We start from the raw sequence: 27,889 nt of genomic DNA, 5'->3' as shown, positions 1-27,889 counted from the left end.
CTATATAGGGAATAGGGTGCCATAGGGCCCTGGTCTAAAGTAGTGCACTATATAGGGAGCAGGGTGCCATAGGGCCCTGGTCTAAAGTAGTGGACTATATAGGGAATAGGGTGCCATAGGGCCCTGGTCTAAAGTAGTGCACTATATAGGGAATAGGGTGCCATAGGGCCCTGGCCTAAAGTAGTGGACTATATAGGGAATAGGGATCCATAGGGCCCTGGTCTAAAGTAGTGCACTATATAGGGACTAGGGTTCCATAGGGCTCTGGTCTAAAGTAGTGCACTATATAGGGAATAGGGTGCCATAGGGCCCTGGCCTAAAGTAGTGGACTATATAGGGAATAGGGATCCATAGGGCCCTGGTCTAAAGTAGTGCACTATATAGGGACTAGGGTTCCATAGGGCTCTGGTCTAAAGTAGTGCACTATATAGGGAATAGGGTGCCATAGGGCCCTGGTCTAAAGTAGTGCACTATATAGGGAATAGGGTGCCATAGGGCCCTGGTCTAAAGTAGTGCACTATATAGGGAATAGGGTGCCATAGGGCCCTGGTCTAAAGTAGTGGACTATATAGGGAATAGGGATCCATAGGGCCCTGGTCTAAAGTAGTGCACTATATAGGGACTAGGGTTCCATAGGGCTCTGGTCTAAAGTAGTGCACTATATAGGAATAGGGATCCATAGGGCCCTGGTCTAAAGTAGTGCACTATATAGGGAACAGGGTGCCATAGGGCCCTGGTCTAAAGTAGTGCACTATATAGTGAACAGGGTGCCATAGGGCCTGGTCTAAAGTAGTGCACTATATAGGGAATAGGGTGCCATAGGGCCCTGGTCTAAAGTAGTGCACTATATAGGGAATAGGGTGCCATAGGGCCCTGATCTAAAGTAGTGCACTATATAGTGAACAGGGTGCCATAGGGCCTGGTCTAAAGTAGTGCACTATATAGGGAATAGGGTGCCATAGGGCCCTGGTCTAAAGTAGTGCACTATATAGGGAATAGGGTGCCATAGGGCCCTGGTCTAAAGTAGTGCACTATATAGGGAATAGGGATCCATAGGGCCCTGGTCTAAAGTAGTGCACTATATAGGGAATAGGGTGCCATAGGGCCCTGGTCTAAAGTAGTGGACTATATAGGGAATAGGGTGCCATAGGGCCCTGGTCTAAAGTAGTGCACTATATAGGGAATAGGGTGCCATAGGGCCCTGGTCTAAAGTAGTGCACTATGTAGGGACTAGGGTGCCATAGGGCCCTGGTCTAAAGTAGTGCACTATATAGGGAATAGGGTGCCATAGGGCCCTGGTCTAAAGTAGTGGACTATATAGGGAATAGCGTTCTATAGGGCCCTGGTCTAAAGTAGTGCACTATGTAGGGACTAGGGTGCCATAGGGCCCTGGTCTAAAGTAGTGGACTATATAGGGAATAGGGATCCATAGGGCCCTGGTCTAAAGTAGTGCACTATATAGGGACTAGGGTTCCATAGGGCTCTGGTCTAAAGTAGTGCACTATATAGGGAATAGGGATCCATAGGGTCCTGGTCTAAAGTAGTGCACTATATAGGGAACAGGGTGCCATAGGGCCCTGGTCTAAAGTAGTGCACTATATAGTGAACAGGGTGCCATAGGGCCTGGTCTAAAGTAGTGCACTATATAGGGAATAGGGTGCCATAGGGCCCTGGTCTAAAGTAGTGCACTATATAGGGAATAGGGTGCCATAGGGCCCTGATCTAAAGTAGTGCACTATATAGTGAACAGGGTGCCATAGGGCCTGGTCTAAAGTAGTGCACTATATAGGGAATAGGGTGCCATAGGGCCCTGGTCTAAAGTAGTGCACTATATAGGGAATAGGGTGCCATAGGGCCTTGGTCTAAAGTAGTGCACTATATAGGGAATAGGGTGCCATAGGGCCCTAGTCTAAAGTAGTGGACTATATAGGGAATAGGGTGCCATAGGGCCCTGGTCTAAAGTAGTGCACTATATAGGGAATAGGGTGCCATAGGGCCCTGGCCTAAAGTAGTGCACTATATAGGGAATAGGGTGCCATAGGGCCCTGGTCTAAAGTAGTGCACTATATAGGGAATAGGGTGCCATAGGGCCCTGGTCTAAAGTAGTGCACTATATAGGGAATAGGGTGCCATAGGGCCCTGGTCTAAAGTAGTGCACTATATAGGGAATAGGGTGCCATAGGGCCCTGGTCTAAAGTAGTGGACTATATAGGGAATAGGGTGCCATAGGGCCCTGGTCTAAAGTAGTGCACTATATAGGGAATAGGGTGCCATAGGGCCCTGACCTAAAGTAGTGCACTATATAGGGAATAGGGTGCCATAGGGCCCTGGTCTAAAGTAGTGCACTATATAGGGAATAGGGTGCCATAGGGCCCTGGTCTAAAGTAGTGCACTATATAGGGAATAGGGTGCCATAGGGCCCTGGTCTAAAGTAGTGCACTATATAGGGAATAGGGTGCCATAGGGCCCTGGTCTAAAGTAGTGCACTATATAGGGAATAGGGTGCCATAGGGCCCTGGTCTAAAGTAGTGGACTATATAGGGAATAGGGTGCCATAGGGCCCTGGTCTAAAGTAGTGCACTATATAGGGAATAGGGTGCCATAGGGCCCTGGTCTAAAGTAGTGCACTATGTAGGGACTAGGGTGCCATAGGGCCCTGGTCTAAAGTAGTGCACTATATAGGGAATAGGGTGCCATAGGGCCCTGGTCTAAAGTAGTGGACTATATAGGGAATAGGGTGCCATAGGGCCCTGGTCTAAAGTAGTGCACTATATAGGGAATATGGTGCCATAGGGCTCTGGTCTAAAGTAGTGGACTATATAGGGAATAGGGTGCCATAGGAGTCTGGTCTAAAGTAGTGCACTATATAGGGAATAGGGTGCCATAGTGCCCTGGTCTAAAGTAGGGCACTATCTAGGGAATAGGGTACCATTTGGGATTAGAGCGTCAGCTCAGGGTGGTACCCTCGTGTCTCCAGCTCTGCAATGCTCCCATCTGGAACCTGATAGAAAGCCCTCACCTCAACATAGACCATAGTAGCGAAACTATTTATTGCCTTACCTCCTCACGCCATTTGCACGCATTGTATATAGACTATTTTTCTCTACTGTATTATTGACTATGTTTGTTTTACTCCATGTGTAACTCTGTGTTGTTTGTGTCGAACTGCTTTGCTTTATGTTGGCCAGGTCACAGTTGTAAATGAGAACTTGTTCTCAACTTAACGACCTGGTTAATGTGAAGGTGAAATAAAATAAAAACAAACGTTTAAACTGACTGAATATTCATATTTAACGTAGCATCGTACCGTCTGGCTTCCCGTTCAGCGATCCTTCTCTGTCTGGCGTGCTCCTGATAGACTGTCCTGTCTCTCCCAAACGAGTCAACAGACATGAGGTTCGGAGCCATCACAGCCTTACCTGGAAGAGACAGGTGAAAGGTTAGAGACCTGAGGACGGGACAGAGATCCCCTCCCCCCCACCCGGCTCAAATCTAGACTACGCCCCCCCCACCCGGCTCAAATTCTAGACTACGCCCCCACCCGGCTCAAATTCTAGACAACGCCCCCACCCGGCTCAAATTCTAGACAACGCCCCCACCCGGCTCAAATTCTAGACAACGCCCCCACCCGGCTCAAATTCTAGACAACGCCCCCCCCACCCGGCTCAAATTCTAGACAACGCCCCCCCCACCCGGCTCAAATTCTAGACAACGCCCCACCCGGCTCAAATTCTAGACAACGCCCCACCCGGCTCAAATTCTAGACAACGCCCCCACCCGGCTCAAATTCTAGACAACGCCCCCACCCGGCTCAAATTCTAGACTACGCCCCCACCTCCACCCGGCTCAAATTCTAGACAACGCCCCCACCCGGCTCAAATTCTAGACAACGCCCCCACCTCCACCTGGCTCAAATTCTAGACAACGCCCCCACCTCTAAGCCTACAAATCATTCATCTGACTGAACTAGCCAACACACACTTTGTACTGACTAAATAAATATGCAATACATTTTTCATGAAAAGCCATTTCTGCATTTGACACCAGGAACCGCAACAGTGCTTTATTTATAAATGAGTCGTGTTGATAATTAGCAGCCAAACCGACGAATCTAAACCCCTCCACTGTCCCGGTCCACTGTCCCGCCCCACTGTCCCGGCCCACTGTCACAATGCAGAAACATTCACTGTCCTGGTCTACTGTCCTGGTCCACTGTCCCGGTCCACTGTCACAATGCAGAAACATTCACTGTCCCGGTCCACTGTCCCGGTCCACTGTCCCGGTCCACTGTCAATGCAGAAACATTTACTGTCCCGGTCCACTGTCCTGGTCCACTGTCACAATGCAGAAACATTCACTGTCCTGGTCCACTGTCCTGGTCCACTGTCACAATGCAGAAACATTCACTGTCCTGGTCCACTGTCCTGGTCCACTGTCCCGGTCCACTGTCCTGGTCCACTGTCACAATGCAGAAACATTCACTGTCCTGGTCCACTGTCCCGGTCCACTGTCCCGGTCCACTGTCCCGGTCCACTGTCACAATGCAGAAACATTCACTGTCCTGGTCTACTGTCCTGGTCCACTGTCCTGGTCCACTGTCACAATGCAGAAACATTTACTGTCCTGGTCCACTGTCCTGGTCCACTGTCCTGGTCCACTGTCCTGGTCCACTGTCACAATGCAGAAACATTTACTGTCCTGGTCCACTGTCCTGGTCCACTGTCCTGGTCCACTGTCCTGGTCCACTGTCACAATGCAGAAACATCCACTGTCCTGGTCTAATGTCACAATGCAGAAACATTTACTGTCCTGGTCCACTGTCCTGGTCCACTGTCACAATGCAGAAACATTTACTGTCCTGGTCCACTGTCCTGGTCCACTGTCACAATGCAGAAACATCCACTGTCCTGGTCCACTGTCCTGGTCCACTGTCCTGGTCCACTGTCCTGGTCCACTGTCCTGGTCCACTGTCCTGGTCTAATGTCACAATGCAGAAACATCCACTGTCCTGGTCCACTGTCCTGGTCTAATGTCACAATGCAGAAACATCCACTGTCCTGGTCCACTGTCCTGGTCCACTGTCCTGGTCCACTGTCCTGGTCCACTGTCCTGGTCTAATGTCACAATGCAGAAACATTTACTGTCCTGGTCTAATGTCACAATGCAGAAACATTTACTGTCCTGGTCCACTGTCCTGGTCCACTGTCCTGGTCCACTGTCCTGGTCCACTGTCCTGGTCCACTGTCACAATGCAGAAACATCCACTGTCCTGGTCCACTGTCCTGGTCCACTGTCCTGGTCTAATGTCACAATGCAGAAACATCCACTGTCCTGGTCCACTGTCCTGGTCTAATGTCACAATGCAGAAACATCCACTGTCCTGGTCCACTGTCCTGGTCCACTGTCCTGGTCCACTGTCCTGGTCCACTGTCCTGGTCTAATGTCACAATGCAGAAACATTTACTGTCCTGGTCTAATGTCACAATGCAGAAACATTTACTGTCCTGGTCCACTGTCCTGGTCCACTGTCCTGGTCCACTGTCCTGGTCCACTGTCCTGGTCCACTGTCCTGGTCCACTGTCCTGGTCCACTGTCACAATGCAGAAACATTCACTGTCCCGGTCTACTGTCGTAATGGCATTGTTGTTCTGCTTGGACCATCACTGAGACACAGAACTGTCTTGAATCCACTCAACACACTTACCTGTCCGTCTGTGGCAAGCACCATCCTATTAATTAGCATTCACTTTAGGACCGGTCTGAATCTCACTGACATTGCGGTCATAGTCTTTTTCGGTCAGTGATATAACAGGACTGCGGACAACTACAGACAGACCGTCTGTGTGGCTCTGTCTGTAACAGTCAGCTGAGACACAACAGATGGAGGAGCTGAAACAGCGTCACACAGCACACTGTGCGGTCAGGACTCGGAACAAAGCTCACGTCTCCCTCTCTCACCACACACACCCGGGGGGGGGAGAGAAAGACAGAGAGAGACACAGAGAGACACAGAGAGACACACACACCCGGGGGGAGAGAGAGCGAGACACACACCGGGGGGGGGAGAGAGAGACAGAGAGACAGACACACACACACACACACACCCGGGGGGAGAGAGAGAGCGAGACACACACACCCGGGGGGAGAGGGAGCGCGGGAGAGAGAGACACACACACACACCCGGGGGGAGAGAGAGAGCGCGAGAGAGAGCGAGACACACACACCCGGGGGGGGGGAAAGAGAGAGAGCGAGACACACACACCCGGGCGGAGAGGGAGCGCGTGAGAGAGAGACACACACACACACCCGGGGGGAGAGAGAGCGCGAGAGAGAGAGAGACACACACCCGGGGGAAAGAGAGAGAGTGAGACACACACCTTGGGGGAGAGAGAGAGAGAGACACACACCTGGGGGGAGAGAAAGAGAGAGAGAGAGACACACACCTGGGGGGAGAGAAAGAGAGAGAGCGAGACACACACCCGGGGGAGAGAGAGAAAGAGAGAGAGCGAGACACACACCCGGGGGGAGAGAGAGAAAGAGAGAGAGCGAGAGACACACACACCCGGGGGGGAAAGAGAGAGAGCGAGACACACTCACCCCGGGGGGAGAGAGAGAGAGAGAGATAGACAGAGACACACACACCCGGGGGGGGAAAGAGAGAGAGAGACACACACACCCCGGGGGAGAGAGAGAGAGAGACAGGGAGACACAGGAAGACATGAGAAGGGTTTGGGGGTTAACACTTAAGGAAAATAAGAGGGGGGGGCTTCGCACGTACACACACACACACACACGCACGCACACACAGAGAGAGAACCAACGAGGCCTTTCAAGTAAATAATAAAAACCTTCAAGATGGACTGACTTGAAAGGCTTGCAAACTCCGCCGATTCATCTTTAATATCATCCTGGCGCCGCTGGACCAGCCGACAGGCCCGTTGCCTTAGTAACTGGTGCATGTTGCCCTCCAGCTCCGCCACGGTGGGAACCTGAAACATACACGCCCAAACGTCACCTCTGACCTCCACACGGAACACGCCCTGCTCAGGCTGACCGACCGCCGGGTCACCGGGAGACCTCATTGGTGCAAGGGCCCGGGAGAGACGCTTGACTGACAGGTGACACGTCCAATTGTGGTGAGAGGTGTGAATATGGACAGGAATATCAGTCAAAGTTAAATGTTGTGGTTTATTTTTCAAATCGGAGGTGTTTCGTCTGTTCATTCTAAATCTATAAAAACGGGACCATGTCCAACATCATATTTCAGGTTTCCTTCACTAAACGGTTTGAACTGCGCAGTCGAGTGAGTTTTAAAAATCACAATGCCCTCAGCCCCCCACACCAAAGAGACTCCATTGACCATCATGCCACTAAGGAAGAGCTGAAGGAGGAAGTGAGTGTTAGGAGAGAGAGAGAAGCTGATGGTCAGTTTAGCTAGAAGGTTCATCGAGACTCCTCCTTCCCTCTCTGGAGTCACACCTAGAAAACACCTGCTGTAGAACTAACACCAGTCAGACGTTAAGATTAAATAAAACGTTATAGTTTATGATAGATATTGTTGCAGTTAATAGTAATACAGACACTCACTATGAGTATCAAAGACATTCAGTTAAAGATCACCAAGTGGAAGTATACTGCAACAAATACATTGCTCTAAATTAAAAAATAAAACATTTAAAAAAAAAGGCATCTCATTTAAAGCAGATATTAACTCTTTTTTTTTTTTTACATCAAAGTTCATATCAAATTTGTTATGTTACTAATTTAAAAAAATGTTTTTTATTTTAACCCACAACGAAAGAGAGAAAAAAAAAACATAAAACGAAGAAGAGAGGCAGAGAATTTCTCCCTTACCTTTTCACCGAAACACTCAAGCAAGTCTCGAACATACCCTCGCATCTCTTGCAAGAATTTATACTGTTCTGCGTCGTCATTGGATGAACCCTCGAGCCGGCGAATGGTGTTCTGAGCAGCCTCGAGTTCTTCCTGGATCTGATCGTAGCGTTTAGCATTAGCATCATGCCCCACACGCATCTGGCTCAGCCTAGAGAGAGAAAAAAAGGCACACGAGACCGGGTGAGTTGAGTGGATCTGAGCCTTAACAGACGAGAGAGAGAGAGAGAGAGAGACAAAGACAGAGAGACAGAGAGAGAGAGAGAGAGAGAGACAGAGAGACAGAGAGACAGAGAGACAGAGAGAGAGAGAGACAGAGAGAGAGAGACAGACAGAGAGACAGAGAGACAGACAGAGAGACAGAGAGACAGAGAGAGAGAGACAGAGAGACAGAGAGAGAGAGACAGAGACAGAGAGAGACAGAGAGAGACAGAGAGAGACAGAGAGAGACAGAGAGAGACAGAGAGAGACAGAGAGAGACAGAGAGAGACAGAGAGAGACAGAGAGAGACAGAGAGAGACAGAGAGAGACAGAGAGAGACAGAGACAGACAGAGACAGACAGAGACAGACAGAGACAGACAGAGACAGACAGAGACAGACAGAGACAGACAGAGACAGACAGAGACAGACAGAGACAGACAGAGACAGACAGAGACAGACAGAGACAGACAGAGACAGACAGAGACAGACAGAGACAGAGACAGACAGAGACAGACAGAGAGACAGACAGAGAGACAGACAGAGACAGACAGACAGAGACAGACAGAGAGAGAGACAGAGACAGACAGAGAGACAGAGACAGAGACAGAGACAGAGAGAGAGAGAGAGAGAGACTGCTGTGAAATTAACCCACAAAGGATTACAGTGGGTCTAACAACTGAGGGGGCATTCTATTGGTCGACAGAGCTGTGATCAGGCTAACTACAAAACCAGCTTTTATCAGCACTGGAGCAGAATACAGGACTGACCAAAAGACACTACGGAAAAACAACTTTATATTCTTACTAAATGTTCCAATTATATGAAAAGGAGGAAACGGTCCCACCTTTCCGTCGTCTATAATTCAATTTGACTCATGTTCGTGACGAATGCTAAGCTTTCGCTGAATGCTAATCCACCAAATACACTAAATAGCGCTGCTAATAACATGATTAGAAGAAAAATAGTTCAGATGGCATTATTTAAATTAATTTTATTACCATTTTAATTTCTACCTGGTAGAAAGTCGTGTAACTTCAAGACTGGAGTATATATTTTTTTTAAATAATAATATTTTTTATTTGACTTAATTCAGACACTCGAGACTCATTCAAAACCTAATTTGGGTCGCGACCCACGAGCAGAGAACCGCTGGAGTAGAGATCTGGATCTGGCAGGTACATTTTGTTAAGTTACAGCCTAATTAGAAACATAAATATATATATTTTTTAAATCCCTCAATCTACACACAATAGCCCATAACAAAAAAAGGTTTCAAAAAATAAAATACCAGAAACACATATTTACATATTTAATAAACGTATTTACATAAGTATTCAGACCCTTTGCTAAGAGACTGGACATTGAGCTCAGGTGCATCCTGTTTCCATTGATCATCCTTGAGATGTTTCTACAACTTGATTGGAGTCCACCTGTGGTAAATTCAATTGACTGGACATGATTTGGAAAGGCACACACCTGTCTATATGAGGTCCCACAACTGACCGTGCACATCAGAGCAAAAACCAATCCATGAGGTCGGAGGAATTGTCCGTACAGCTCAGAGACAGGATTGTGTTGAGGCACAGATCTGGGGAAGGGAACCAAAAAAATGTCTGGAGCATTGAAGGTCCCCAAGAACACAGTGCCCTCCATCATTCTTACATGGAAGTTTGGAACCACCAAGACTCTAAAGCTGGCCACCCGGCCAAACTGAGCAATCAGGGGAGAAGGGCCTTGGACAGGGAGGTGACCAAGAACCCAATGGTCACTGACAGAGCTCCAGAGTTACTCTGTGGAGACGGGAGAACCTTCCAGAAGGACAAGCATCTCTGCAGCCCTCCGCCAATCAGGCCTTTATGGTAGAGTGGCCAGACATATACTGAGAAGTGGCTTCCATGACAGCCCGCTTGGAGTTTGCCAAAAGGCACCTCAAGACCATGAGAAACAAGATTTTCTGGTCTGATGAAACCTAGATTGATCTATTTGGCCTGAATGTCAAACGACATCTGGAGGAAGCCTGGCACCATCCCTACGGTGAAGCATGGTGGTGGCAGCATCATGTTGTGGGGATGTTTATCAGCAGCAGGGACTGAGAGACAAGTCAGGATCGAGGGAACGCAGGAGTGGCTTCGGGACAAGTCTCTGAATGTTCTTGAGTGGCCCAGCCAGAACCCGGACTTGAACCCAATCGAACATCTCTGGAGAGACCTGAAAATAGCTGTGTAGTGACATTCCCCATCCAACCTGACAGAGCTTGAGAGGATCAGCAGAGAAGAATGGGAGAAACTCGCCAAATACAGGTGTGCCAAGCTTATAGAATCACACCCAAGAAGACTGGAGGCTGTAATCGCTGCCAAAGGTGCTTCAACAAAGTACTGAGTAAAGGGTCTGACTACCGATGTAAATGCTTTTTATCCCTGTTTTTTTTATTTATAGAACAGTCTTTATGGGGTATTCTGTGGCAATTGATGAGGGGAAAAAACTACTTAATTTAGAAGAAGTAATAATTAATTAATAATAATAATACAGGCTGTAACTTAACAAAATGTGGTTAAAAGTGAAGTGGCTGAAGTCTTTCCAAAGGCACAATGTCTTCCCCAGGTCAGTAGTGAGAGGTCACCGTTAGGGTCAGTAGTGACAGGTCACCGTTAGGGTCAGTAGTGTACTGGATCGGTCAGGTACCTGTCTCTGAGGCGTGTCTTGACCAGGTCAGTAGTGACAGGTGAGAGGTCACCGCCAGGGGCACTGTAGACCAGTGTGCAACCCTCAGGCTTGCTGCTGTAGGAGTAGGGCAGGCTGTAGGTAGAGCTGTAGGGCTGCTGGGGGTCGTAGCTGCTGCTGTGGTGGTAGTACACGCTACCGTTGTCATCTGGCTGGCAGGACTGGACCTACACAACAACATCATCATATCTACGGTGTTACCTGGGGGGATGCTGGTGTGTGTTACCTGGGGGAGGGATGCTGGTGTGTGTTACCTGGGGGAGGGATGCTGGTGTGTGTTACCTGGGGGGGAATGTTGGTGTGTGTTACCTGGGGGGGGGGGGGGGATGCCTGTGTGTTACCTGGGGGATGTTGGTGTTACATGGGGGGGGGGGGGATGTGTGTGTGTGTGTGTGTGTGTGTGTGTGTGTGTGTGTGTGTGTGTGTGTGTGTGTGTGTGTGTTAGTTACCTGGGGGATGCTGATCCCTTTGCGTATCTGCTCCTGTTCCCAGCGTGACACCTCCTCATCCTGACCTCCAGTATCCAACGCCTCGTCATCACTCCCCTCTATACCTGGTAGAGGAGAAAGGGAGGAGAGGGAGAGGGTGGGGGATGGGGTTACAGAGCCTCCAGAATGTATTCATTCCATTGACTTATTCCACATTTTGTTGTGATACAGCTTAAAAAATAAAACACAAAAATCTCTCCCATAATGACATCACAATGCCCCATAATGACATCACAATGCCCCATAATGACATCACAATAACAAAGTGAAAAGCTGTTATTAGAAATGTTTGAAAACTACATCTCACACATCCTTGAGTCAATACATGTTAGAATCACCTTTGGCAGCGATTACAGCTGTGAGTCTTTCTGGGTCAGTCTACCAGTAGTGATAGTAATAGTAGTATATTGGTAGTAGTATATTGGTAGTAGTAGTAGTAGTGTCCTGTTTTTTTTTGTATTTTTAAATCAAGAATGGTCCACCACCCAAAGGACATCCAGCCAACTTGACACAACTATGGGAAACATGAGTCAACATGGACCAGCATCCCTGTGGAACACTTTCAACACCTTGTAGAGTCCATGCCCTGACAAAATGAGGTTGTTGTGGGGGCACAAGGAGAGGTGTAACTCGATATTGGTAAGCTGTCCTAATGTTTGATATACTCAGTGTAAATGTAACTAACCTATCTCCTCTGCTATCCTGGTCCTCTGGCTCTTGTTCTTGACTCCACTGAAGCTGATCCTCTTCTCGTCTTCGTCTTCGTCGTCGCTCCCATCTCCCTCCTCTTCCTCCTCTCGGACCAGACGCTTCTTGGGCGTGTCCGTCTCCACCAGGGGGGCGTCGCCGCCTAGCTCCCTCGCCATCTGTCGACGCTTCCTTGCCGCGTGGATGAAAGCAGCGTCCGGGATCTCACCTGGACAGGACAGAGGTCAGAGGACAAAGGTCAGTAAGATTAAAAAGGTGAAGAAATCCAGTATCGTGTCAGCTGCTCGTTACTTATCGTCATGGCAACCGTGTTGAGACAGGAGGACAGGTCAGAGGTCAGGAGTCAGTAAGATTAAACATGTTAAGACAGGGGGACAGGTCAGAGGTCAGTAAGATTAAACATGTTAAGACAGGGGGACAGGTCAAAGGTCAGCAAGATTAAACATGTTGAGACAGTAGGACTGGTCAGAGGTCAGGAGTCAGTAAGATTAAACATGTTAAGACAGGGGGACAGGTCAGAGGTCAGTAAGATTAAACATGTTAAGACAGGGGGACAGGTCAAAGGTCAGGAGTCAGTAAGATTAAACATGTTAAGACAGGGGGACAGGTCAGAGGTCAGTAAGATTAAACATGTTCAGACAGGGGGACAGGTCAAAGGTCAGGAGTCAGTAAGATTAAACATGTTAAGACAGGGGGACAGGTCAGAGGTCAGTAAGATTAAACGTGTTAAGACAGGGGGACAGGTCAGAGGTCAGTAAGATTAAACGTGTTAAGACACATGAAGGAGTTGGCGTGATGGCAGTGGGGTTTTTACCAGGTTGGGACATTAACACCCTACGGAATGCGGGTCTCTCTTGTCATTGGTGGGTCGTCTACTTCAACATCCTCATTGGCTCAAAAGAGCATTTTGGGAACAGATTTATTTATTTCCAATCCAAAAGGCCACATATTGAAGAAGTTTGAATTCACCCAAAAAGGCCAAAACCCCCTTGTGGTTTATTTTGGTGGTGGGGAGGGGGGCTAGTTACATCGTTCTGTTCACACACAAACTAGGTCATTTTTTTCAACGTTTGTTTGAGTTTGCCGTCTTCTGCCGAGCAAGGAGCAGTTTTCATCCATCTATATATACACACAACGGTATATATCTATATCTATATCTCTCTCTATATATCTATCTCTATCTATATATCTATCTATCTATCTATATCTATATATAGATATATCTATATATCTATATTCCATCCATAGTTTTTATGCACATCACGACAACTGTGATGGAAACCGGACATTTCGGTACAATTATAATAAACGCAGACAGATGATGTTCCACAGGGATCTTTTTGTATCGGTAAAATGAATTATAATTGTAAAAAATTTTTTTTAAAGAAAACGGTGATCATTTCTGTTAATTAATTCCAACCAAAACCGACCTCATAAAGCTCTAATTGCTCAGCACTACAAGGTGACCTAACATTGATGTTAGAAAAAACGTTGTTGGTTGATTTGAGCATTTCACGTCATCTTTAAAAAGTCAGCGATGAGATAACTGATTACTCCGGTTCTCAGTTGGACAGTTGAGAGGAAGCAGTCCCCAGCGAGGAAAAATTACCATAGCTCAACGTGTCAGCCTCTACTAAGGCTGAGAAACACTTCTCTACCTGAACGCGTTAATGTAGCCTGATAGTGCACCACTATCGCCAGGTAGCTTGGTGGTTAGAGTGGAGGGGAGGCAGGTAGCCTAGTGGTTAGTGTAAAGGCGGCAGGTAGCCTAGTGGTTAGAGTGGAGGCGGCAGGTAGCCTAGTGGTTAGAGTGTAGAGGCGGCAGGTAGCCTAGTGGTTAGAGTGTAGAGGCGGCAGGTAGCCTAGTGGTTAGAGTGTAGAGGCGGCAGGTAGCCTAGTGGTTAGAGTGTAGAGGTGGCAGGTAGCCTAGTGGTTAGAGTGTAGAGGTGGCAGGTAGCCTAGTGGTTAGAGTGTAGAGGTGGCAGGGAGCCTAGTGGTTAGAGTGTAGAGGCGGCAGGGGAGCCTAGTGGTTAGAGTGTAGAGGTGGCAGGGTAGCCTAGTGGTTAGAGTGTAGAGGTGGCAGGGTAGCCTAGTGGTAAGAGTGGAGGGGCGGCAGGGTAGCCTAGTGGTTAGAGTGTAGAGGTGGCAGGGTAGCCTAGTGGTAAGAGTGGAGGGGCAGTAACTTATAGGTTGCTGGATAGAATCCCCGAGCTGACAAGGTAAAAATCTGTCGTTCTGCCCCCGAGAACAAGGCAGTTCCCTGGGTGCCGTGGGTGTCGATTAAGGCAGCCCCCCTCACGAACCTCTCTGACTCAGAGGGGTAAATGCGATAGACACATTTCAGTGGAAGCCATTCAGTCGTAGAACTGACTAGGTATCCTCCCCTGATAGAGGGAACAGGGTTTAATTTGGGAAATCTCCACCATCAACTGGTCGTCGGGTCCTGGTGTTTGAAAAAAGGCTGGTCTTTGCCTCAAACTATTACAACTGTCGACGGACTGCAGTCACCTGTCGACCGGAGCCCAAAGCGAGTAGTTCAGGAAAGCGTCTCCATTACCTGGACGCAGGGTGCTGAGCGTCGACAAGGTGCTGGTGTTTGAGAAGGCTCCGGCTGCAGTTGTCGTGGGAGTCTTGGAGGCGAGGCTCTGTGCCTTAGGCTCCTGTTCATCAGTACTGTCCACTTCCATCTCCTCCTCTCCTTGCTCACTGCCCGCCCTGCTGGCAGGCTCCTCTTTAATGGAGGCCAGGGGCTGGGGCCACACGTCTGGAGAGGAGAGGGGGACACACACACACACAGACACACACACACAGCATGTTAACACATATACATTAATACACACTGCATGGCAACACACAGATTTGCTTATAATTCTGTGGCATTATTTTATCGTATGAATAAACACAATTGAACAAAGCTAAATAAAATACAAAATCAAAAAAATTCTCAGTTACGCGTAACTGGCATACTACTCTGTGTTGAGCAGAGACAGGTCCTCCTAAATGCTTAATTTAGAGTTATTAGTGTAACTTTAGTGGTTCTATAAACGTTGGGCTACATGTTTAGATTTTTAATACATTAAGGCAGCATGATGAGACGAATGAGTTGAAAAAAAAAGTCGCTTGAAAAGGCATGAAGCTCTGCTTTGTTTGTTTTGCACAGGCTGTATGAGGTGTGATACTAACCTTATTAAAACATATAGGACTATGGGCTAGACTACATGAGGTGTGATACCAACCTTATTAAAACATATAGGCCTATGGACTAGACTACATGAGGTGTGATACTAACCTTATAGGCCTATGGACTAGACTACATGAGGTGTGATACTAACCTTATTAAAACATATAGGCCTATGGACTAGACTACATGAGGTGTGATACTAACCTTATAGGCCTATGGACTAGACTACATGAGGTGTGATACTAACCTTATAGGACTATGGACTAGACTACATGAGGTGTGATACTAACCTTATAGGACTATGGGCTAGACTACATGAGGTGTGATACTAACCTTATAGGACTATGGGCTAGACTACATGAGGTGTGATACTAACCTTATTAAAACATATAGGCCTATGGACTAGACTACATGAGGTGTGATACTAACCTTATAGGCCTATGGACTAGACTACATGAGGTGTGATACTAACCTTATAGGACTATGGACTAGACTACATGAGGTGTGATACTAACCTTATTAAAACATATAGGCCTATGGACTAGACTACATGAGGTGTGATACTAACCTTATAGGACTATGGGCTAGACTACATGAGGTGTGATATTAACCTTATAGGACTATGGACTAGACTACATGAGGTGTGATACTAACATTATAGGACTATGGACTAGACTACATGAGGTGTGATACTAACCTTATAGGACTATGGACTAGACTACATGAGGTGTGATACTAACCTTATAGGCCTATGGGCTAGACTACATGAGGTGTGATACTAACCTTATAGGACTATGGACTAGACTACATGAGGTGTTATACTAACCTTATAGGACTATGGACTAGACTACATGAGGTGTGATACTAACCTTATTAAAACATATAGGACTATGGACTAGACTACATGAGGTGTGATACTAACCTTATAGGACTATGGACTAGACTACATGAGGTGTGATACTAACCTTATTAAAACATATAGGACTATGGGCTAGACTACATGAGGTGTGATACTAACCTTATAGGACTATGGGCTAGACTACATGAGGTGTGATACTAACCTTATAGGACTATGGGCTAGACTACATGAGGTGTGATACTAACCTTATAGGACTATGGGCTAGACTACATGAGGTGTGATATTAACCTTATAGGACTATGGGCTAGACTACATGAGGTGTGATACTAACCTTATAGGACTATGGGCTAGACTACATGAGGTGTGATACTAACCTTATAGGACTATGGACTAGACTACATGAGGTGTGATACTAACATTATAGGACTATGGACTAGACTACATGAGGTGTGATACTAACCTTATAGGACTATGGGCTAGACTACATGAGGTGTGATACTAACCTTATAGGACTATGGACTAGACTACATGAGGTGTGATACTAACCTTATAGGACTATGGACTAGACTACATGAGGTGTGATACTAACCTTATTAAAACATATAGGACTATGGGCTAGACTACATGAGGTGTGACACTAACCTTATAGGACTATGGGCTAGACTACATGAGGTGTGATACTAACCTTATAGGACTATGGACTAGACTACATGAGGTGTGATACTAACCTTATAGGACTATGGGCTAGACTACATGAGGTGTGATATTAACCTTATAGGACTATGGACTAGACTACATGAGGTGTGATACTAACATTATAGGACTATGGACTAGACTACATGAGGTGTGATACTAACCTTATTAAAACATATAGGACTATGGGCTAGACTACATGAGGTGTGATACTAACCTTATAGGACTATGGGCTAGACTACATGAGGTGTGATACTAACCTTATAGGACTATGGACTAGACTACATGAGGTGTGATACTAACCTTATTAAAACATATAGGACTATGGACTAGACTACATGAGGTGTGATACTAACCTTATTGGACTATGGGCTAGGCTACATGAGGTTTGATACTAACCTTATTAAAACATATAGGACTATGGACTAGACTACATGAGGTGTGATACTAACCTTATAGGACTATGGGCTAGACTACATGAGGTGTGATACTAACCTTATAGGACTATGGGCTAGGCTACATGAGGTTTGATACTAACCTTATTAAAACATATAGGACTATGGACTAGACTACATGAGGTGTGATACTAACCTTATAGGACTATGGGCTAGACTACATGAGGTGTGATACTAACCTTATAGGACTATGGACTAGACTACATGAGGTGTGATACTAACCTTATAGGACTATGGGCTAGACTACATGAGGTGTGATACTAACCTTATAGGACTATGGACTAGACTACATGAGGTGTGATACTAACCTTATAGGACTATGGGCTAGACTACATGAGGTGTGATACTAACCTTATTAAAACATATAGGACTATGGGCTAGACTACATGAGGTGTGATACTAACCTTATAGGACTATGGGCTAGACTACATGAGGTGTGATACTAACCTTATTAAAACATATAGGACTATGGACTAGACTACATGAGGTGTGATACTAACCTTATAGGACTATGGGCTAGACTACATGAGGTGTGATACTAACCTTATAGGACTATGGGCTAGACTACATGAGGTGTGATACTAACCTTATTAAAACATATAGGACTATGGGCTAGACTACATGAGGTGTGATACTAACCTTATAGGACTATGGACTAGACTACATGAGGTGTGATACTAACCTTATAGGACTATGGGCTAGACTACATGAGGTGTGATACTAACCTTATTAAAACATATAGGACTATGGGCTAGACTACATGAGGTGTGATACTAACCTTATAGGACTATGGACTAGACTACATGAGGTGTGATACTAACCTTATAGGACTATGGACTAGACTACATGAGTTGTGATACTAACCTTATAGGACTATGGACTAAACTACATGAGGTGTGATACTAACCTTATTAAAACATATAGGACTATGGACTAGACTACATGAGTTGTGATACTAACCTTATAGGACTATGGGCTAGACTACATGAGTTGTGATACTAACCTTATAGGACTATGGGCTAGACTACATGAGGTGTGATACTAACCTTATTAAAACATATAGGACTATGGGCTAGACTACATGAGGTGTGATACTAACCTTATAGGACTATGGGCTAGACTACATGAGGTGTGATACTAACCTTATAGGACTATGGACTAGACTACATGAGTTGTGATACTAACCTTATAGGACTATGGGCTAGACTACATGAGGTGTGATACTAACCTTATTAAAACATATAGGACTATGGGCTAGACTACATGAGGTGTGATACTAACCTTATAGGACTATGGGCTAGACTACATGAGGTGTGATACTAACCTTATAGGACTATGGGCTAGACTACATGAGGTGTGATATTAACCTTATAGGACTATGGACTAGACTACATGAGGTGTGATACTAACCTTATAGGACTATGGACTAGACTACATGAGGTGTGATACTAACCTTATAGGACTATGGACTAGACTACATGAGGTGTGATACTAACCTTATAGGACTATGGACTAGACTACATGAGGTGTGATACTAACCTTATAGGACTATGGGCTAGACTACATGAGGTGTGATACTAACCTTATTAAAACATATAGGACTATGGACTAGACTACATGAGGTGTGATACTAACCTTATAGGACTATGGACTAGACTACATGAGGTGTGATACTAACCTTATAGGACTATGGGCTAGACTACATGAGGTGTGATACTAACCTTATAGGACTATGGACTAGACTACATGAGGTGTGATACCAACCTTATAGGACTATGGACTAGACTACATGAGGTGTGACACTAACCTTAAAGGACTATGGACTAGACTACATGAGGTATGATACTAACCTTATTAAAACACATAGGACTATGGACTAGACTACATGAGGTGTGATACTAACCTTATAGGACTATGGACTAGACTACATGAGGTGTGATACTAACCTTATAGGACTATGGACTAGACTACATGAGGTGTGATACTAACCTTATAGGACTATGGGCTAGACTACATGAGGTGTGATACTAACCTTATTAAAACATATAGGCCTATGGGCTAGACTACATGAGGTGTGATACTAACCTTATAGGACTATGGACTAGACTACATGAGGTGTGATACTAACCTTATAGGACTATGGACTAGACTACATGAGGTGTGATACTAACCTTATAGGACTATGGACTAGACTACATGAGGTGTGATACTAACCTTATTAAAACATATAGGACTATGGGCTAGACTACATGAGGTGTGATACTAACCTTATAGGACTATGGACTAGACTACATGAGGTGTGATACCAACCTTATTAAAACATATAGGACTATGGGCTAGACTACATGAGGTGTGATACTAACCTTATAGGACTATGGACTAGACTACATGAGGTGTGATACTAACCTTATAGGACTATGGTCTAGACTACATGAGGTGTGATACTAACCTTATAGGACTATGGTCTAGACTACATGAGGTGTGATACTAACCTTATAGGACCATGGACGAGACTACATGAGGTGTGATACTAACCTTATAGGACTATGGTCTAGACTACATGAGGTGTGATACTAACCTTATAGGACCATGGACGAGACTACATGAGGTGTGATACTAACCTTATAGGACTATGGACGAGACTACATGAGGTGTGATACTAACCTTATTAGAACATATAGGACTATGGACTAGACTACATGAGGTGTGATACTAACCTTATAGGACTATGGACTAGACTACATGAGGTGTGATACTAACCTTATAGGACTATGGGCTAGACTACATGAGGTGTGATACTAACCTTATAGGACTATGGGCTAGACTACATGAGGTGTGATACCAACCTTATTAAAACATATAGGACTATGGGCTAGACTACATGAGGTGTGATACTAACCTTATAGGACTATGGGCTAGACTACATGAGGTGTGATACTAACGTTATTAAAACATATAGGCCTATGGACTAGACTACATGAGGTGTGATACTAACCTTATAGGACTATGGACTAGACTACATGAGGTGTGATACTAACCTTATAGGACTATGGGCTAGACTACATGAGGTGTGATACTAACCTTATAGGACTATGGGCTAGACTACATGAGGTGTGATACTAACCTTATAGGACTATGGACTAGACTACATGAGGTGTGATACTAACCTTATAGGACTATGGGCTAGACTACATGAGGTGTGATACTAACCTTATTAAAACATATAGGACTATGGGCTAGACTACATGAGGTGTGATACTAACCTTATAGGACTATGGACTAGACTACATGAGGTGTGATACTAACCTTATAGGACTATGGGCTAGACTACATGAGTTGTGATACTAACCTTATAGGACTATGGGCTAGACTACATGAGGTGTGATACCAACCTTATTAAAACATATAGGACTATGGGCTAGACTACATGAGGTGTGATACTAACCTTATAGGACTATGGACTAGACTACATGAGGTGTGATACTAACGTTATAGGACTATGGACTAGACTACATGAGGTGTGATACTAACCTTATAGGACTATGGGCTAGACTACATGAGGTGTGATACTAACCTTATAGGACTATGGACTAGACTACATGAGGTGTGATACTAACCTTATAGGACTATGGGCTAGACTACATGAGTTGTGATACTAACCTTATAGGACTATGGGCTAGACTACATGAGGTGTGATACCAACCTTATTAAAACATATAGGACTATGGGCTAGACTACATGAGGTGTGATACTAACCTTATAGGACTATGGACTAGACTACATGAGGTGTGATACTAACGTTATAGGACTATGGACTAGACTACATGAGGTGTGATACTAACCTTATAGGACTATGGGCTAGACTACATGAGGTGTGATACTAACCTTATAGGACTATGGACTAGACTACATGAGGTGTGATACTAACCTTATAGGACTATGGGCTAGACTACATGAGGTGTGATACTAACCTTATAGGACTATGGACTAGACTACATGAGGTGTGATACTAACCTTATAGGACTATGGGCTAGACTACATGAGGTGTGATACTAACCTTATAGGACTATGGACTAGACTACATGAGGTGTGATACTAACCTTATAGGCCTATGGGCTAGACTACATGAGGTGTGATACTAACCTTATAGGACTATGGACTAGACTACATGAGGTGTGATACTAACCTTATAGGACTATGGACTAGGCTACATGAGGTGTGATACTAACCTTATAGGACTATGGACTAGGCTACATGAGGTGTGATACTAACCTTATAGGACTATGGACTAGACTACATGAGGTGTGATACTAACCTTATAGGACTATGGACTAGACTACATGAGTTGTGATACTAACCTTATAGGACTATGGGCTAGACTACATGAGGTGTGATACTAACCTTATTAAAACATATAGGACTATGGGCTAGACTACATGAGGTGTGATACTAACCTTATAGGACTATGGACTAGACTACATGAGGTGTGATACTAACCTTATAGGACTATGGACTAGACTACATGAGGTGTGATACTAACCTTATAGGACTATGGACTAGACTACATGAGGTGTGATACTAACCTTATAGGACTATGGGCTAGACTACATGAGGTGTGATACTAACCTTATAGGACTATGGGCTAGACTACATGAGGTGTGATACTAACCTTATAGGACTATGGACTAGACTACATGAGGTGTGATACTAACCTTATAGGACTATGGGCTAGACTACATGAGGTGTGATACTAACCTTATAGGACTATGGACTAGACTACATGAGGTGTGATACTAACCTTATTAAAACATATAGGACTATGGACTGACTACATGAGGTGTGATACTAACCTTATAGGACTATGGACTAGGCTACATGAGGTGTGATACCAACCTTATTAAAACATATAGTACTATGGACTAGACTACATGAGGTGTGATACTAACCTTATAGGACTATGGACTAGACTACATGAGTTGTGCGACTATGATTCGAACCAGTCGCTAAAAAAAAAAGACAGTTTCTTATTCTGGGCATCATTCACAAGTGAAAGGCTAATACCACCCATCGGACTATTCTCAATTTCATCTGGTCTTTACATATACTAAATAATATGTGTGACATTGGTTTTGATTTAGAATGGACCGTTATCATGTATCGAATCAGGGGCAGCAGGAAAATATACATGTATACTTTTCCCTGTGGTTTATCTCATGCCAGCCAGGTAGGCTATACTCCTGTTCCAAAAACAAGCAATGTGCTTAATATTAGCAAAGTTGAGAGAGAAATAAATATAGTAGGCCTAGCCTATAGAAAGCTGATGCAATCATCCTCTTTTTAATAGAGGCCACCACTGTTTTCTCACGCAATTTTAAGCCTATAGAAATGTTGCGCAAACCAACATGAGCTCTCATGTAGTGCTTGACTAGATTTTTTCAAATTAATTTGCATTGATGTCAGAGTGATTAGAGGAACAATAGAGTGCCGAGTACCAGGTAGTTAGTAAGTTTGGTTGGCTACTCATTTTATTTGATTTAGTTTTGACTAGGCAAGTCAGTTTATTAACAAAGCAAGTCGGTTAAGAAAATACATTTAAGCAACAACAACAAAAATTGTTTGAGTGGATTTCCTGACAGATACATGCTCGATTTGAACTGGCACAAGGGGACTGGTGTGTATTGGTTTATGTTATATCCCTAACACACACACACACATATGATGGGCGCGAGCACACACACAAATACAGGTGTGATGTCTTACCGGTGTTGGGCTCTTGTTTAACATAGCACACCTTCTCCAGATCTTCCTTGTATTCTTTCTTCAGTTGCTTCACGATCTTCTTGCTGTGGTTGGATTTCTTTACTCTGAACACCTCGGCCTCGTCTGAGAGAGAGAGATTAGATCACCTCCACGTAAACGACGAAACAATCATTCGGAGAAGATTGGATGCAACCAATGGCTGTTAACTAGTTAACTTATATTGATTACAACCTTGAATCTGCTAGCTATTACTGTGACTGACATTAGTTAACTTGGCCAACTAGCATAAGGTAGAAACTTTGACCATGTCAAATTGTCAACACTTCCAATAGGTCAGCTCGGGAATCACAGTATTGAATCAAGAGGCCACTTTATTAACGTTAGGTAGATAAATATCCGCTGAAACAGTTAACGAACCAGTTAGCTAGTGAAAGTGAACTAACTAGTTAGATTAACTAACTCACGTTACCGGTAATCAGTTCGTGCTAACTAACGTTAACTTTACCTTCGTCGTCGTCAAAGCTCAGCAAACTGGCTTTCGGGGGTCCCCCTACATCCCGAGTTTTCTTTTCCTTCTTTACGGCCTTTGACTGAAACCCGTTGCCGTGGTGCAGGTCCACGTTAACCCCGGACAAGGTGTCTGTGTTGGCGGCATCGAGCACCGGGATATCCTCGGCGAAAGGCCCGCATGGCGGCTGACTTTCTTCTTTCTCGTCCTCGTCCGACTCATTTCTCCGTCTTAAATTAGATCTCTTTGCTTTTTTAAACATGTTTGCTCCTTATCCCGAAACAAATTAAGCTATATCGGGTAAACACACGACAGCATATTAATTAAAATGCTACGAAGCGGGTAAAATATGCTCTGCAGCGGAAGGCAGCCATTTTGTTTCAGCCAACGGAAGTGCCCTTATTTTTATTTATTTATTTTATTCTATCAAATAATTACAGAAAAGCGAAAAATAGCAATGGCGTTTTTTTTGTGTTTTTTTTTGTAGGCACTAACTGCACCATGGACAATGCCTATTGGGGAAATTAAGGTTTTTCGTGTTTTTTTTAAAATAATAAACGCCGATAAAAAAAGGTCTGTGGTAAAACAGGTTTAGGATATCTTATATACGTTTAGTTCAGTAAGATAATCACTTGCTTTGTGTCCCATGCCAATAAAACCATTTGAATTGAATACATTTATCAGCTAACGTCACTTTTTTTGTGAATTATATTATAAAATAAAAGCAAAGGCTTCATATTTCATGAATGTAATGTTAACAGAATGCTCTTATCTCATAAAACAAAACGTATACAGATCTCCGCAGATCTTTCTTTCGCCATTTATTCCGAAACCTCATTCTTTCCACATAAATATTTCCCGTAGGGATGGCGCTTAACGAACCAGAGGTAACTCATTTCCGTGTTTTAGGACTACAAACCGGCGAGCTCTATCGATGTCGCATTAAGAACAACTGGGAAGTCGAACAAAAATGCAGGTAAAATCCTGACGTCAGTGATCTTCAGGTCGGAGTCTATTTTGGGATGTGCACCAGTCCCTACTGCAGCAAAGCAACCCCACAACATGATGTTGCCACCCCCGTGCTTCACGGTTGGGATGGTGTTCTTCGGCTTGCAAGCCTCCCCCTTTTTCCTCCAAACATAACGATGGTCATTATGGCCAAACAGTTATATTTTTGTTTCATCAGACCAGAGGACATTTCTCCAAAAAGTATGATATGTGGCCCCATGTGCAGTTGCAAACTGTCTGTTTTTTGTATGTGGGTTTTGGAGTAGTGACTTCTCCCTTGCTGAGCGGCCTTTCAGGTTATGTCGATATAGGACTCGTTTTACTGTGGATATAGATACTGTTGTACCTGTTTGCTTCAGCATCTTCACAAGGTCCTTTGCTGTTGTTCAGGAGACAGCAGAGGGAACACGCCCCCATCCACATCGACAGGGCCGCAGTGGAGAAGGTAAAAAAGCTTAAAGTTTCTCGGCGTACACACATCACAGACAATCTGAAATGGTCCACCAACACAGACAGGACAACAGGAGGAGGAGGTGACTTTTACAACAACAACAAAACAAACGACTTTCTTATTTTTCTCCGTTCACCCCTGCGGGTCAGACGCCGGGCACCCACCACACCAGGAAGTGTCTACAGATATTCAACCTGAACATCCGCAGTCACCCCTGAGATGACTCCTTTGCTCTGAAGATCAAAACACTTGTGTTGTACGGATTATTTTGAGGCCTACTGCAATCTACCTCTGTTCTTCAGAAATACAATGAATCAGAATAAAGACCACTCCTGGTCACTCTGAAACACTCCTGGTCACTCTGAAACACTCCTGGTCACTCTGAAACACTCCTGGTCACTCTGAAACACTCCTGGTCACTCTGAAACACTCCTGGTCACTCTGAAACACTCCTGGCCACTCTGAAACACTCCTGGTCACTCTGACACACTCCTGGTCACTCTGAAACACTCCTGGTCACTCTGACACACTCCCGGTCACTCTGGAGCACTCCTGGTCACTCTGACACACTCCTGGTCACTCCTGGTCACTCTGACACACTCTCGGTCACTCTGAAACACTCCTGATCACTCTGACACACTCCTGGTCACTCTGACACACTCCTGGTCACTCCTGGTCAATCTGACACACTCCTGGTCATTCCTGGTCACTCTGACACACTCCTGGTCACTCCTGGTCACTCTGACACACTCCTGGTCACTCCTGGTCAATCTGACACACTCCTGGTCACTCCTGGTCACTCTGACACACTCCTGGTCACTCTTGGTCACTCTGACACACTCCTGGTCACTCTTGGTCACTCCGACACACTCCTGGTCACTCTGAAACACTCCTGGTCACTCTGACACACTCCTGGTCACTCTGACACACTCCTGGTCACTCTGACACACTCCTGGTCACTCCTGGTCACTCTGACACACTCCTGGTCACTCCTGGTCACTCTGAAACACTCCTGATCACTCTGACACACTCCTGGTCACTCTGACACACTCCTGGTCACTCCTGGTCACTCTGACACACTCCTGGTCACTCCTGGTCACTCTGACACACTCCTGGTCATTCCTGGTCAATCTGACACAGTCCTGGTCACTCCTGGTCACCCTGACACACTCCTGGTCACTCTGACACACTCCTGGTCATTCCTGGTCAATCTGACACACTCCTGGACACTCCTGGTCACTCTGACACACTCCTGGTCACTCCTGGTCACTCTGACACACTCCTGGTCACTCCTGGTCACTCTGACACACTCCTGGTCACTCCTGGTCACTCTGACACACTCCTGGACACTCCTGGTCACTCTGACACACTCCTGGTCATTCCTGGTCAATCTGGCACACTCCTGGTCACTCCTGGTCAATCTGACACAGTCCTGGTCACTCCTGGTCACTCTGAAACACTTTTCCACGTGCATACTTCACCGTTTTCGACACGTCTAAACTAGTCTTCCAAATATGCATCCTAACTCAACAAATACATCCCAACAAGAAGCATTATCTGACGTATCCTTCCTGTTTGTTACGTTCTTTGTCACGACCATTCAGGACTCGGGGATCACCTTACGCCATCTCTCCACATCCACATTTGAAGTCACGTGATTGGCCGGCCTGACAACAGCAGAGCGTGTGTTGTATCTTACATTATGTTTTTCCTCTTGACGACTCTGATCAAATAAAACACTGTAACAGTGTCCGTAACATCTATTATATCTTATTGTTTAAGGGAAATCTCCATTGACTCTCCATTCATTTGATCCATCCTTATGTGAGATCTCTGCTGCCACAGGAAGAGTATAGGCCAAGCTTTCACACACTGGAGGGAGGGAGGGGGGGGGGTGATCTAGACGTTTACAAAGATCAGACACAAGTGTGATACCTCAGTTTATTTGAAAAACAACAAAGAAGAAAAAGAAAAGAAAAGAAACAGGTCATTTCCAGGAGACTTCCTCTTCCGGGTCACCGTCTTCTGGAAATGTCATGTAATCTCCTCCGGGGTAGAACACTAAGCTCATAGGTTCTAGCAGACCGTGAGGATGTCTATACAGTATCAACCTCTAATTATCTCCAACCCGACCGTGTGCTTCCCTCCTGGCCGCTTCATGGGGCCCCGTACGGCTGGGGAGCAATCAGACCCAATGAGTCCTTGCCGGAGGACCCGTCGTGACCTGGCACGTCCAGCAGAGGGAGCCACCTGCCGCGTGATGGAGACTCCATTTGTCACCAGGCCTCGCAGTACGCCACAACTCTTAAATATGATATTCATAGGGAATTGTGTACAGTTATGACGTCATACTAGCACACTGAACAATGCCTGGGATTTACTGTGTCTCTCTTGGGCTTCTAATGCATTTTTCTTCTTCTAGAGCTGTACTCAGTCTGGGTCCGGGAACCAGCTTAGAAAGGTAGCATCTCTCTAGCCCCGCCCCCCAACTACAACGGTAGCATCTCTCTCTCGCCCCCCCCAACAAGAACGGTAGCATCTCTCCAGCCCCCCGCAACTAGAACGGTAGCATCTCTCCAGCCCCCCCCAACTAGAATGGTAGCATCTCTCTATCCCCCCAACTAGAACGGCAGCATCTCTCCAGCCCCCCCAACTAGAATGGTAGCATCTCCCTCTAGCCTCCCCCAACTAGAACGGTACCATTTCTCTAGCCCCCACTCCCCCCAACTAGAATGGTAGCATCTCTCTCTAGCCCCCCCCAACTAGAACGGTAGCATCTCTCTCTAGCCCCCCCCAACTAGAACGGTACCATCTCATCTCTCTCAAGCCCCCCCCAGTGAGAATGGTAGCATCTCTCTAACCCACCCCAACGGGAACGGTAGCATCTCTCTAACCCCCCTCAACTAGAATGGTACCATCTCTCTCTAGCCCCCCAACTAGAATGGTAGCATCTCTCTAGCCC

General features: G+C 45.5%; 1 protein-coding gene across 2 annotated transcripts in view; it reads right to left on the bottom strand.

Moving 5' to 3' along the window:
* The window catches only part of paxbp1 (PAX3 and PAX7 binding protein 1), a 58,007-nt gene extending 34,151 nt beyond the window's left edge, over window positions 1–23,856 (bottom strand). For both annotated transcript variants that reach the window (XM_064971313.1, XM_064971315.1), the window contains exons 1-9: window positions 23,466–23,856; window positions 22,961–23,083; window positions 14,570–14,776; window positions 11,990–12,220; window positions 11,266–11,369; window positions 10,778–10,983; window positions 7,855–8,044; window positions 6,866–6,989; window positions 3,308–3,419 (exon numbers count right to left, since the gene is read on the bottom strand). In XM_064971313.1, the coding sequence (XP_064827385.1) occupies window positions 3,308–3,419; window positions 6,866–6,989; window positions 7,855–8,044; window positions 10,778–10,983; window positions 11,266–11,369; window positions 11,990–12,220; window positions 14,570–14,776; window positions 22,961–23,083; window positions 23,466–23,730 (1,562 nt within the window). In that variant the 5' untranslated portion in view covers window positions 23,731–23,856. The remainder of the gene's footprint in view (window positions 1–3,307; window positions 3,420–6,865; window positions 6,990–7,854; window positions 8,045–10,777; window positions 10,984–11,265; window positions 11,370–11,989; window positions 12,221–14,569; window positions 14,777–22,960; window positions 23,084–23,465) is intronic.
* Window positions 23,857–27,889: the final 4,033 nt, after the last annotated feature.

The sequence above is a fragment of the Oncorhynchus masou genome, chromosome 8 (genome assembly GCF_036934945.1).
Source record: "Oncorhynchus masou masou isolate Uvic2021 chromosome 8, UVic_Omas_1.1, whole genome shotgun sequence".
Taxonomy (NCBI): Eukaryota; Metazoa; Chordata; class Actinopteri; order Salmoniformes; family Salmonidae; genus Oncorhynchus; species Oncorhynchus masou.
The sequence above is the reverse complement of the archived record's forward strand: the minus strand, read 5'-3'. Positions and strand labels throughout refer to the sequence as shown.